This window comes from Amia ocellicauda, chromosome 1 (assembly GCF_036373705.1).
Source record: "Amia ocellicauda isolate fAmiCal2 chromosome 1, fAmiCal2.hap1, whole genome shotgun sequence".
Classification (NCBI taxonomy): Eukaryota; Metazoa; Chordata; class Actinopteri; order Amiiformes; family Amiidae; genus Amia; species Amia ocellicauda.
The window spans coordinates 44,236,335-44,251,295 of record NC_089850.1 but is presented as its reverse complement, the minus strand read 5'-3'; the positions used below and the strand labels follow the sequence as shown (position 1 = coordinate 44,251,295).

At 40.3% G+C, this 14,961-nt stretch overlaps 1 protein-coding gene across 2 annotated transcripts in view; it reads left to right on the top strand.

Moving 5' to 3' along the window:
• disp1 (dispatched homolog 1 (Drosophila)) overlaps positions 1 to 11,065 on the top strand; it is an 83,643-nt gene extending 72,578 nt beyond the window's left edge. For both annotated transcript variants that reach the window (XM_066706152.1, XM_066706159.1), the window contains 5 exons: positions 1,365 to 1,488; positions 2,519 to 2,646; positions 3,110 to 3,207; positions 3,506 to 3,603; positions 5,998 to 11,065. In XM_066706152.1, the coding sequence (XP_066562249.1) occupies positions 1,365 to 1,488; positions 2,519 to 2,646; positions 3,110 to 3,207; positions 3,506 to 3,603; positions 5,998 to 9,624 (4,075 nt within the window). In that variant the 3' untranslated portion in view covers positions 9,625 to 11,065. The remainder of the gene's footprint in view (positions 1 to 1,364; positions 1,489 to 2,518; positions 2,647 to 3,109; positions 3,208 to 3,505; positions 3,604 to 5,997) is intronic.
• Positions 11,066 to 14,961: the final 3,896 nt, after the last annotated feature.

The window sequence follows — 14,961 nt, the reverse complement described above, 5'->3', positions numbered from 1 at the left end:
ACTGTCATCTGTGGAAACACAAATTATAACTTGCAGAGTACAGTCAGTAGAATGAAACTCAGCAAATGTACTGACTGTAGGGAAGAGAAAGGGCACATCCTGTTTGGGGAATTGAATTTCCCATGACCGAAGCACAGTAAACTGTATTTTTCTTTTTTTTTGTGCCCATCAGATTTCGGTGGGGGGGGGGGCTTTTAATGATGATGATGGATAATATTTAACATGCGCTTGTATGTCACACACATTTTTTAGAACACATCTTTTGGCATCTTGTTTATTACGCAGTATTACTGTCTGCTGCACCATTTCTTTCCACTGAACTTTCAGAGTAATTGTACATGTTTTTTTACATTGTAATCAATTTATATTCAAAGAAGGAAGATAATTGTAATATTCACCACATAACTGAAAACACGCTAGCTGGGAAAGTGATTCTTGTTGGAAGCTGAAAGTTTTGTTTATGGAAGTGGAGTATTTCTGCCAAATGTGACTTTAGGATGACCTGTAAGTTTGATAATGTTCTTTCATGATATAGAAGTTAACAATAACCCTACTTTCAAGAGATCCCTTTTCTGTTAATGTAAAGAAGTTGTCAGGAGCCACTCTTAACATAAGAGTAGGAGTTTATCAAAGGTTTCATTGAATCGGCCTGAGGAATTTATAAAGCCGTTCGCTATGTAGACCTGGTAAAACAAATTCTAGTTTGTAGTAATGCTTGGACTAGGAAGTATAAGGTGCACAGTTTTGTAGGCAACACCATACTGCTGGGTATCACAGTTTGCTGCCAAAATCAATAATTCTATTCATCTTCACATGGAATCGGAAAGGAACATTAAAGGAGTGAGATGTAATAAGAGAGACATTTTGTGTATTGGGTATGTTACAAAAGGCCATAGGCCAGTATGTACAAAGTTCAGATTTCATATTTGTGAAATAACTGACATTTTACTCTGGGATGGATAAAGCATCTGGGTTTTGTAAGTGTCAGTTTTCCTCAGAAATGTCTCAAATCTTCACTGTTTTTTTTCTTTTTCTGTTTTTGCTTCAGTAACATGAACCTATGCCTGAGTGGATGTAGTATAATATTCAGAATCGGACAAAGCCTTGGTTCATCCTGTTGGTTTTTACCCTCAAAAGTTTTAATTCAGGAGGGTTCCTTTAATACTTCTTACTGTGTACCTGAATTTCTTGATTATGCAGCTGCAACACACATATTTTTCTGATCCTGTATAAATAACAGTTCTTAAATGTCACTGTTGACAGGGAACATTCATCTGAAGAGAAAAAGTTTTTCTCCACATTATGCCAACATACAGTGGATTTTAAGTTCAAACCCAAACGGCAATCCTTTCTTTCTGTCCCAGTTATGCGGCGCTGATAGCGGACTGGCCGGTCGTAGTGCTCGGCGTGTGCACTGTGCTCATCGTGATCTGTGCACTGGTGGGTATCTTGGTGCCCGACCTGCCAGACTTTTCAGATCCCTTGCTGGTGAGTACAGCAAAATATTCTCCTCAATCCCTCGTGTGCAGTAAGGAAGATGTGTTAAAAACATTTTTTTTTTTAATCTTTTTTAGAAATAAATATATGCTACCCTTCTATCAGACATATACATTTTTCACAGGACGTGACCATGAACCAGATTCAGACTGCAGATTCAAACTGAAGATTAATAGTCTTTGTCTAATCCTTTATCATAAAGCCTGGTAGAGTTTCCTGTGTTATGGGGAACTGGGGCCCTCTTAGCATTTTGTTCTAGTTAAAAATGAGTATTGGGAAACATAACTCAGCTTTGCGTTTCAGATAGGCAAACACAGGCAATGTGGTCACAAACTCATTCAGTGTAAAGCGCTAATGCACCAAGGTCAGGAGGCTTTGAAACTGTACTTGCATTAAATAGTCTTTCACCACAAGAAAGTCTTATTCACTGAACTTCAATGTGTCGCTTTTTTTTTTTTTCCCCTGTCCCCTAAGATCTTTTTTTTTTAATCATTTGGTTTTTATTTGGTCTCTCCCCCCTGCTGTAAAACTTCTGCAGCAAAGTGGCTGCCCCATGGGAGCAGCAAAGGCTCACAATTGAAAAACAGGAAAGGGCTTCCAGGCCTGCTGACCTATTCGAATATAGGATTGGGGAGTGGAGTTGGAAAATGTCAAAAGCCACTTAAGCTTCACACTGAGGATGTAAAGAAAATATGTTAATGAGAAGTAGAGCTTCGGATTATTTACAGATGCTGTTGATTTTCATGTATTGATTTGGCATGTTGAGAGCGTATATATCTGTATCGGTACAACTTCATCTCTTCATTTTTTTGTATGATTTCTATGTTTAGGTTTGGTTTAATTTGATCTACCATATTGATAACATAAGAACAGATAGCTTTTTCTAATTGTCTGATGTGTGCAGTGGTTAAACATGGGGAAAAGTAGTTTTTTTTTTTTTTAATATACATTGATAGTATTCTTTTTTCTTTTTTTTTAAAAATATATCATGCAATATTAAGCTATTCGATTTGTATCATAGGGCTTTGAACCAAGAGGGACAGCAATTGGTCAGCGACTGGTCACATGGAACAACATGGTCAAGAATACAGGGTACAAAGCAACCCTCGCAAACTACCCCTTCAAGTATGCAGACGAGCAGGCGAAAAGGTAACTATGCATGGTTGCTGGAAGCTTGGTTGCAGTTTCTGGGACCTCGCAGGCCAATTTCCATTACTCATCAAGGCCCATTCACAAGCCTGAGGCTGCACAGACCAGATATGTCAACAGCTCCCTGTCATCAAGAGACACCCATTTGATCTCGGCAGGCAGTTCCTTTGATGAAGGTGGAGCTGATGGTGAATAGACTGTGCAACACAGTGCTGTTGACAGAGCCCTGGGCCAGGCTTCCTTTCGTGTTTTACATGGATAAAACACTTCTGATATTTTTAGGCTTGTTAGCGGTGATTTTTTTTTTTTTTTGCTTCAAGAAACAAGGCGTGTCAAAATTACTGTTGTGTGTTCAGTTACAAATTGAGGTGTATATACATGTATATGTGTATGCACATGCATGTGTACTGTGTTTGTTTTTTATGGTGCACCTGAATAACTTAAATCCTTTGAAACATTTTAGCCATCAAGAAGATAGGTGGTCAGATGATCACTATGAAAGAGATAAAAGGCAAGCAGAATGGGATTTCAGTAAGGACAGCTTCTTCTGTGATGTACCCGGTAGGTAAACCCAGAAACATTTCCTTTGTGCTGTGTGATAGTGATACACGGGGCAACAAATGATGTTCAGAGAGATTGAGTTTTGTCATTTGGCATTTCTCTTTCTGAACACTACTCGAAGTAGTAGTACGAAAGGTAAAATCAGCCCAGAACATTATATGGGCTTATACCTCCTTCTTTAATTGGTTTGTCCTGTCTGTATAGGAGATCTTATCAGGTTTTAAAATGTATTTATGTACTTTCACTACTTTCACTTAGACTGACAAACTACCTGAAACATCCATTTATTTCCGAACAGGTGACCAGTATTCCAGACTGGTGTTTACCTCGGCGGAAGGAAAGAATCTGTGGAGTATACAAGCAATTAAATCAATGTGCAATCTAGATAATGCACGGGTAGGTGCATTTATTTTTCTTTTATACTTTCTGAACTTTATGATTACAGTAGCTATTCTTATAGACTGGTATTCTTATAAATAAATAACGTTTCTTATATATATATATATATATATATATATATATATATATATATATATATATATATATATATATATATATAAGGTAAAACATGTTTGTTTTCTCTGTTGTTTTATCTCATTTTTGAGAATTTTGATGTTATGGGAAGTACAATAGTTTCCAAGTAATTCATCAAAATTTCCAAATCCTAGGCTATTAAAATACATGTATTTTAACAAAGCCAACATATGGTGTTGAAAGTGGATTACTGAACTATTTAACTATGTATATGCTGTCTAGACACAAATGGCAACTAATTGTAAGATGCTTGGAGTGCAGTAATGATAAGCCAATGACTGAACAGGGTTATGAAGAAATGCACTTCGTTTAGAAGGCCTCAAATTGATGATTTTGCACTATTATATTCAAGCTGGACAGTCTATGGCTTGTGCTTTCTTGCATTTATTATATTCCTTGGTTGAAAGCCAGTGCATTGTATTGTAATCCCTGTATTGTATTCATTTAAAGTGTTTTCTTGGGAAGTAATTCTGCCTGTTATATTGCTGTCTTGTTAACTATTACGAATTCCCCTTTTGAAATCTATATTAAATGCTTTGTTATAGAGGATTGTAAGTCCCAAAGGAAATCCCCAATAGTGTGTTTCAACATTTTCCTTAATGCTTTTCCTTTATGTTCTATTGTTGAAGCTTGCTCTCATTCCAAATGAGTTCTTCGTCTACACTAAACTAATTATATGCTTGTACATGATATGAGATGATTTGAAGAATAGGGTTTACAAAACTCTGAAATATATATGTCTGTGTATATATATATATATATATATATATATATATATATATATATATATATATATATATATATATATACATTCACCTAAAGGATTATTAGGAACACCTGTTCAATTTCTCATTAATGCAATTATCTAACCAACCAATCACATGGCAGTTGCTTCAATGCATTTAGGGGTGTGGTCCTGGTCAAGACAATCTCCTGAACTCCAAACTGAATGTCTGAATGGGAAAGAAAGGTGATTTAAGCAATTTTGAGCGTGGCATGGTTGTTGGTGCCAGACGGGCCGGTCTGAGTATTTAACAATCTGCTCAGTTACTGGGATTTTCACGCACAACCATTTCTAGGGTTTACAAAGAATGGTGTGAAAAGGGAAAAACATCCAGTATGCGGCAGTCCTGTGGGCGAAAATGCCTTGTTGATGCTAGAGGTCAGAGGAGAATGGGGCCGACTGATTCAAGCTGATAGAAGAGCAACTTTGACTGTAATAACCACTCGTTACAACCGAGGTATGCAGCAAAGCATTTGTGAAGCCACAACACGTACAACCTTGAGGCGGATGGGCTACAACAGCAGAAGACCCCACCGGGTACCACTCATCTCCACTACAAATAGGAAAAAGAGGCTACAATGTGCACAAGCTCACCAAAATTGGACAGTTGAAGACTGGAAAAATGTTGCCTGGTCTGATGAGTCTCGATTTCTGTTGAGACATTCAGATGGTAGAGTCAGAATGTGGCGTAAACAGAATGAGAACATGGATCCATCATGCCTTGTTACCACTGTGCAGGCTGGTGGTGGTGGTGTAATGGTGTGGGGGATGTTTTCTTGGCACACTTTAGGCCCCTTAGTGCCAATCATCGTTTAAATGACACGGCCTACCTGAGCATTGTTTGTGACCATGTCCATCCCTTTATGACCACCGTGTACCCATCCTCTGATGGCTACTTCCAGCAGGATAATGCACCATGTCACAAAGGTCGAATCATTTCAAATTGGTTTCTTGAACATGACAATGAGTTCACTGTACTAAACTGGCCCCCACAGTCACCAGATCTCAACCCAATAGAGCATCTCTGGGATGTGGTGGAACGGGAGCTTTGTGCCCTGGATGTGCATCCCACAAATCTCCATCAACTGCAAGATGCTATCCTATCAATATGGGCCAACATTTCTAAAGAATGCTTTCAGCACCTTGTTGAATCAATACCACGTAGAATTAAGGCAGTTCTGAAGGCGAAAGGGGGTCAAACACAGTATTAGTATGGTGTTCCTAATAATCCTTTAGGTGAGTGTATATATATACACACACACACGTATACACTTAATGAAACTGTAATTTCAGTTAGGTACAATAATTGGGAGTGTGATTGGAATACCATGGGAAGACCTTTCAGCCTTGAATATCGGGAATCGAAACCTGACTCCCTAGATGTGTTTCCTTAGACTGCTTGACAAATCTGTATTAATTTGACACACTTGTGCACACGTGTAAAGTAATATTCCTCTCTTTGTCCATTACAGGTTCGTTCACACCCAGAGTACTTGGGTTTGTGCCAGCGCACCTCTGATGAATCTTGCTGTCCAAGCTGGACCCTGGGGAACTACATTGCTATTTTAAACAATAGATCTTCGTGTCAGAAAATAACAGAACGTGATGTTTCCCATACCCTAAAAATACTCAGATCGTGTGCCAAATACTACCACAATGGCACACTGGGACCAGATTGCTGGGATATGACTGCAAGGAGAAAAGACCAGCTGAAGTGTTCAAACGTTCCAAGGAAATGCACAAAATACAACGCTGTTTATCAGATCCTTCACTTTCTAGTGGACAAAGACTTTTTGAGTCCAAAGACCGCAGATTATGTGATGCCAGCTTTAAAATACAGCATGCTGTTCTCCCCAACTGAAACGGGGAAAAGCATGATGAACATCTACCTTGACAATTTTGAAAACTGGAACTGCTCTGATGGCATCACGACCATCACTGGCATTGAGTTTGGCATCAAACATAATTTGTTCCAAGACTACCTTTTAACGGATACCGTGTATCCTGCCATTGCCATTGTGATTGTTCTTTTAGTCATGTGTGTGTATACCAAGTCCATCTTCATCACCCTGATGACAATGTTCGCAATTATAAGCTCCTTGATTGTCTCCTACTTCCTGTATCGCATAGTGTTTAACTTTGAGTTTTTCCCATTTATGAACCTCACTGCGCTTATCATCCTTGTTGGTATTGGAGCGGATGATGCTTTTGTCCTGTGCAATGTCTGGAATTACACCAAATTTGACAAGCCCAACTCAGAGTTGTCCTATACAGTGGGTATCACCTTGCAACATGCTGCGCTCTCTATGTTCGTCACCAGCTTCACCACTGCAGCTGCCTTCTATGCCAATTATGTCAGTAACATCACAGCAATCCGGTGTTTTGGTGTGTATGCCGGTACTGCCATTTTAGTGAATTACATTTTGATGGTGACATGGTTGCCCGCAGTTGTCGTGTTGCATGAACGTTACTTGTTGAATATTTTTACTTATTTCAAGACTCCCCAGCAGCGGGTTTACAACGCCAAAAGCTTCTGGACGATGTTGTGCCAAAAGATTAATAGGTTTCTGTTTAGAGTCTCAGAAGCCTCTAGGATTTTCTTTGAGAAAGTTCTCCCTTGCATTGTGATCAAGTTCCGTTACATCTGGCTGTTTTGGTTCCTTGCCTTCACAGTGGGAGGAGCTTATATCGTGTGTGTGAACCCCAAAATGAAACTGCCTTCTCTCGAGCTGTCAGAGTTCCAGGTCTTCAGGTCATCCCACCCCTTTGAGCGCTATGATGCTGAATTCAAGAAGCTTTTCATGTTTGAGAGAGTCCATCATGGAGAAGAACTACACATGCCCATAACCATAATCTGGGGTATCATTCCAGAAGACAATGGCGATCCCCTTAATCCCAAAAACAAAGGAGAGCTAAGACTGGACAGTAGTTTTAATATGGCCAGTCCAGCTTCACAGCTTTGGATTTTAAATTTTTGCCAGAAACTCAGAAACCAGAGTTTCTTCTACCAAACAGACGAACAGGATTTCACCAGCTGTTTCATTGAGACATTTAAACAGTGGATGGAAAATCAAGACTGTGACGAGGCCACAGTGTATCCGTGTTGCAGTCAGTCCACATTCCCCTACAAGCAGGAGGTCTTTGAACTTTGCATAAAGAGAGCGATCATGGAGCTTGATAGAAGCACCGTGTACCATTTAGATAAGGAGACCCCAGGGCCCAGGTTTGATATCAATGACACAATCAGAGCTGTTGTTCTGGAGTTTCAGAGCACTTACCTTTTCACTCTAGCTTACGAGAAGATGCACCAGTTCTACAGGGAAGTAGACAACTGGATCAAAGACGAACTAAAGAGCGCCCCCGCGGGCCTCAGCTATGGGTGGTTTGTGAGCAACCTGGAGTTCTACGACTTGCAGGACAGCTTGTCAGATGGGACGCTGATTGCTATGGGGCTGTCTGTGGCCGTGGCATTCAGTGTGATGCTGCTTACTACATGGAATATTATAATAAGTCTTTATGCCATTATATCCATTGCGGGAACCATATTTGTCACTGTAGGCTCTTTAGTGCTCCTTGGATGGGAGCTGAATGTATTGGAGTCAGTCACCATTTCTGTTGCAGTAGGACTGTCGGTGGACTTTGCTGTTCATTACGGAGTGGCTTACCGCCTTGCGCCCGAACCAGACCGAGAGGGCAAGGTGGTTTTCTCCCTGAGCCGCATGGGCTCCGCTATTGCAATGGCTGCCCTGACAACATTCGTGGCTGGAGCCATGATGATGCCCTCCACTGTCCTGGCCTACACTCAGCTCGGCACCTTCATGATGCTCATCATGTGCATCAGCTGGGCTTTCGCCACCTTCTTTTTCCAGTGCATGTGCAGATGTCTGGGACCCCAAGGCACCTGTGGGCAGATCCCCCTGCCCAAAAGACTGCAGTGTCAGGCATTTTCCCAAGGGTCCACCACAGCTCCTGCCACCAGAAGCCAGAGTAAGTTGTGCCACACGAGTAAGTATCAGCTGGACGCTAGAGGGGCCGAGGTGGAGCACGAGCACTATGAGCTCGAGCCTCTGGCCTCTGACAGCGGCGCTGTGGAGAAGGCAGCGTTGGAGGAAAAGCAGATGTGCTCCCGACTCTACAATGGCAGACCCCCTCAGAACTGCATCCACACACCCTGTAACACAGCGGAGCCAGATAACAGTGTGCCCCCTGAGAAGGGACTCCGGACTCCGTTGGAAACACCGCATTCGTGCCAGTACCCTACCCATAATAAAAACTGCAAGTGTGGTGATCCACCCCAGTCCTTAGGACTGCAGTGGATCCCTCCTTCTTGCTCACAGGTTGGAGACAATTTCTGTACCCAGTGTGTGTCCTCAGCTGTAAATTTGTCAAAAGCAAAGAATCCGTCACCCACGCTTGACACGGCACACTCTCCCACCGAGTGCCGCATGCATTATGTTCACCACGCCCACCCGCACTACCACTCCTGCTCACAAGGGAAAGCAAAGCCTCACACAGCTCATACTTGCCTCCTCAGAAATTACTGTGTGCATTCGGTTCATCAACTTCACCAACAGCAGCAGCAGCAGCAACATGAACACCAAGGACCTGTAGAAAATCAATGCCCTAGCTGTGCAGAGAAGCACCAGAGAACATTTCCCAGGAACAGCAGCCCAGTTGGTGATCTGAGTGTGGACTCTACAGCAAAGGCACCGCCAGGCACAGATACTGCACAGAGCAGTGAAACACAAACTCGGAAACCACAAGAGAGTCATGCAGACAACCTGGACAGAGACCAAAGCACTGGTCAAAACACAGAGAACCAGGAATCAGAGCAAAATAAAACCAGGGAAAAGGCATCTGGTGGCCAGGAAGAGCCAGACACTACATATATCATCCAAAAGGATAGTGTTACAAAGGGAGATCAGAACAGTCTTCAATCTAAAGACAAGGCATCCCCAGTCACAAGTGAAAAACGACACTATTTTGACAGAACTTTAAAAGTTAAGTGCAATTCTGTTGACTTTTTAATGCCAAAGGCTGAAGCCAATGTGCCTGCTCTCTCAATAAATTCACAACCTTCTACTGAAAGCTTATGTTAATATAAACAAAAGTAATTATATGAATAAAAACATCATATTGTTATTCAGTTCAATTTCCCTTTTCAATGAATGTTGGGCATTTCACAGACACCAGTTCATTATCTTATTTTCACAAGTAACTTTGTACAATGTATTTTTAATGAGAACTTGTTTCCCCAAACATTTGTAGCAGATGCCAGCTGGTCTGTATACTTTGCTGACGTCTTTAAAAAAAAGGGATTCTTAGAGAACTAGACTTCATTTTAATAAAAGGCTGAAATTATATGTTGCTTATGCAATTGAAAATCAGATTTAGTGACCCAATGCTTGATTGTCTACAGGGGGCAGACATAACCATCATAAAACAATGAATTTAAAAAGAATAAATGCCCCCCAGGAATCAAATGCTTCCTTGCAGTCTAGAAAATGTAAATTGTGGAAATTGTTCTTCGGTCATCTCAAAAATGGTAAACTTGGGGATTGTACCTCATTCTATGCCAATCATGAATATGCAATTAAGATGTCATAACATTATCCCCCTAATTTGATATTTGTATACACATATATACACCAAATGTGTGATCTTTGAGAGAATACATTTCTCCTCCAAAACCTTCAAAACTTGAATGTGAGCAGACCTGAAAAAGCATTTTATTTTTTTCCAATTCACTTTGGATTTACATCCATCTGCTAAAACATGAATTAGTTTTAAAGATTCTGTATCCTTTGTTCCACATTTTGTGCTTCACTAGGCCAATGGCTATAATAATATCAGCAATGTTGTCCCTGCAGATCTGGTGAAACTCAGAATTTGTGGCTAATTGGAGGCCTTGAAAAGTTTCCTCATGGTTCATAGTGACAGTTTGAATTTCTGTTCTAAAGTCTCTTGACACTTTGCAACCATCCTAATGTATTTTACTGACAGAACTGCTCAGCTAAGTTCTCAGTGAAAATATACGTGATTTTTAAAAGTTTCTCATTGGATTTGATCATTTTAGAACTCTGTTTTATATGAGCCTTTCGGTTGAAATGCTAGTTTGCCTATTTTGTTCTAGTCCTTTGAAGAATATAGTTTGTTTTTCCTCTTCCTAACACCTTTGTATTGAAGCATTTTAATTTAGTCTACCTGCAGTGTTCCTAAACATGGACAAGTCTGAAATGCCCAAATGTGAATTAGGCCTTCCCCAGGTGTTCAGTGCAGGTGCTGATGCTAGGATTGGATTGTGGATAATGCTATTGGAAAGCTTTCATGTCAGCTACTTTAGAAATGAAGTCTAGTTTTCCCCATGCTGTTTCTTTTTTATTTTCTGGAGAAAGGGAATCCATAAACATGAATTTTGAATGTTCTTAAGTTATATATACAGTATGTATAAAAAAACAAGCAAAATCACAGGCATAATTTCCAGAATGAAAGGTTCAGTATGAAAAAGGCTGTAATAAAATTAACTATGACACAAAGAAATTGTGGTTTATTTTTTGTATTGCATACCCCAGACCTCACACACCTACTCTTGTTGTGTGCATGTATTTGTGTATCTCAGGAGCATTATGCTTAAGACAAAAACAGGGAGCAGAAGAATTATTAAATTTCAAAAAGCTTTTGCTTTCTCTTCTCTGCTTGTAAGCTAAGCTTTCAGAAATGTTAAATTACTTTGTGAGCAGTGGTCTTATTCAGGCTTATCTAAATCTGTCAGTCAATTAACCACTTTTATAACTCTTCCAGTCTATAAAATAATTGTAAATTTAGTTTTAAGGACCATGTAGAAAATCATTATGGTATGTTTTGTTACAGAGCAGGACTTTGTAAATGAGCAGAAGGTTACAGTAGTGACTGAATACACTGAGCCACTTTGAAGATAAGTCGTCGTACAGTAGGTGTGGTCTTCAGCAGCTTATGGCTTTTAATTTAACTTAATTATAGTTGCTGGTTTCAATTGTGTGTGTGTGTGTATATATATATATGAACATAAGAGAGGAGGCCATTCGACCCATCGTGCTCGTTTGGTGTCCATTAATAACTAAGTGATCCAAGGATCCTATCCAGTCTATTTTTAAATGTTCCCAAAATTTCAGCTTCAACCACATCGCTGGGGAGTTTGTTCCAGATTGTGACGACTCTCTGTGTGAAGAAGTGTCTCCTGTTTTCCATCTTGAATGCCTTGAAGCCTTCATTGTAGAAGTAGGCTAATAGGCCTACTATTATTATTTTTATTATTATTATTTCATAATTTCCTTTCCAAAGATTCCAACAAATCACATTCAATGTATGGTGAACTATACACTGGATTGAAAACAAGATACCGGTAATTCTGTTAGCAGTCTAAGATTGGATATACTGTGAACTCTGGCTATATAAACAAAAAGCACTCCAACAAAACTGTGGAAATACACTTTAAACCAAACCATCAACATTATACTTCATTAATGCATTGTTTATGTCGCAATTGACAGTTCAATTACTACATGTAACAGCAATACAACTATACACACATACATATATACACTCACCTAAAGGATTATTAGGAACACCATACTAATACTGTGTTTGACCCCCTTTCGCCTTCAGAACTGCCTTAATTCTACGTGGCATTGATTCAACAAGGTGCTGAAAGCATTCTTTAGAAATGTTGGCCCATATTGATAGGATAGCATCTTGCAGTTGATGGAGATTTGTGGGATGCACATCCAGGGCACGAAGCTCCCGTTCCACCACATCCCAAAGATGCTCTATTGGGTTGAGATCTGGTGACTGTGGGGGCCAGTTTAGTACAGTGAACTCATTGTCATGTTCAAGAAACCAATTTGAAATGATTCGACCTTTGTGACATGATGCATTATCCTGCTGGAAGTAGCCATCAGAGGATGGGTACATGGTGGTCATAAAGGGATGGACACGGTCAGAAACAATGCTCAGGTAGGCCGTGGCATTTAAACGATGCCCAATTGGCACGAAGGGGCCTAAAGTGTGCCAAGAAAACATCCCCCACACCATTACACCACCACCACCAGCCTGCACAGTGGTAACAAGGCATGATGGATCCATGTTCTCATTCTGTTTACGCCAAATTCTGACTCTACCATCTGAATGTCTCAACAGAAATCGAGACTCATCAGACCAGGCAACATTTTTCCAGTCTTCAACTGTCCAATTTTGGTGAGCTTGTGCAAATTGTAGCCTCTTTTTCCTATTTGTAGTGGAGATGAGTGGTACCCGGTGGGGTCTTCTGCTGTTGTAGCCCATCCGCCTCAAGGTTGTACGTGTTGTGGCTTCACAAATGCTTTGCTGCATACCTCGGTTGTAACGAGTGGTTATTTCAGTCAAAGTTGCTCTTCTATCAGCTTGAATCAGTCGGCCCATTCTCCTCTGACCTCTAGCATCAACAAGGCATTTTCGCCCACAGGACTGCCGCATACTGGATGTTTTTCCCTTTTCACACCATTCTTTGTAAACCCTAGAAATGGTTGTGCGTGAAAATCCCAGTAACTGAGCAGATTGTGAAATACTCAGACCGGCCCGTCTGGCACCAACAACCATGCCACGCTCAAAATTGCTTAAATCACCTTTCTTTCCCATTCAGACATTCAGTTTGGAGTTCAGGAGATTGTCTTGACCAGGACCACACCCCTGAATGCATTGAAGCAACTGCCATGTGATTGGTTGGTTAGATAATTGCATTAATGAGAAATTGAACAGGTGTTCCTAATAATCCTTTAGGTGAGTGTATATAATGTGTGTGTGTGTGTGTGTATGTATGTTAAAGTGAGAAATAAATGAAAACACACATGATGGTGAATACATGGTATATATATTTACTGAAAACAAGAAAGATGTGTAAGCCGGTGTTTATTAGAGAGCGACTTTTATTTACATGATTATGCAAATCAACCCGGTGACTATTGGAGACCGGCTGCTATTTGAGACCCTGTGAGTATTGGAAGTTTTATGGTAAGTCTGGTTGCTCTCCTCTGAACTGCCTCTAGAGCAGCGATATCTTTCTTGAAGTGTGGAGCCCAGAACTGTACACAGTATCCAGATGAGCTCTAACTAGTGCATTGTACAGTCTGAACATCACTGCCCTTGTTCTCAATTCTACACTTTTGACAATATACCCTAACATCCTGTTTGCCTTTTTTATTGCTTCCCCACACTGTTTGGATGGAGAAAGTGAGGAGTCCACGTAGACTGCTAGGTCTTTCTCATGCGTTACTTCATCTAGTTCTGTTCCTCCCATAGTGTAATTATAGTGGCCATTTTTGTTACCTGCATGTAATACCTTGCACTTGTCCACATTGAATTTCATCTGCCAGGTGTCGGCCCACAACTGAATATTATCTACGTCCCTTTGAATAGCCTGTGCCACCTATTTTAGTATCATCTGGGAATTTGACATGTTTGCAAACTCCTCTAATCGACACCCTCTGTTTCCTATACACCAACCAGTTCATAATCCATCTACTTACATTACCCTGAAGGCCTACAGCTTCCAATTTGAGGATCAGTCTTTGGTGTGGAACCTTATCAAAAGCTTTTTGAAAATCTAAGTATATCATATCATATGATCTACAGCTGCAGTTGCATGTTCAAAAAATTCTAATAAATTAGTAAGACATGATCTGCCTCATCTAAACCCATGTTGACTATCTCCAAGAATATGGTTTTCATTAAGATGCTCTGTTTTCTGTCTAATAATTTGTTCTAACATTTTACAAGTGATGCAGGTGAGACTGATTGGTCTGTAATTTCCTGGCTCAGTTTTGTCCCCTTTCTTGTGGATTGGTATGACATTTGCTGTCTTCCAGTCAGTTGGCACATCCCCTGTTCTAAGTGTCATTTGGAATATTTGAGTTAGAGGCCTATAAATAATTTCCCTCATTTATGTAAGTACTGTTGGAAATATACCATCTGGCTCAGGTGATTTGTTTGTTTTTAATTCTGCTAGTCTCTTTAGTACCTCCTCCTCATGTATCCTGACCTCTCTCTTAGGGTTTGACTGGACTGGTTGTTAACCTGTGACATCTGCTTTTTCTTTCGTAAAAACCTCTCTGAAATACTCATTTAGAACGTTTGCCACATCTTGTTTGTTTTCCAAGATATTTGAATTTTTGCCCTTTATCTGTTTCACTTCCTCTTTTATTGACTTCATCATTAGCTTCATATTTCATCCAGGCATGTCCAGGTGTGCAGGCCTCTCTGATGGAAACTGATCCTTTTTAAACTGGTGTGGTTTGTAAAAATGAATACCATGCTAGCACTCAGCAATGTATCCACAATATGCATTCATTTCTGATAGAGAAACATTCAATCACTTTTACCTGTCCTTAGTATTTAGAACTTTTGTGGATCACTAGCTGCCTGTT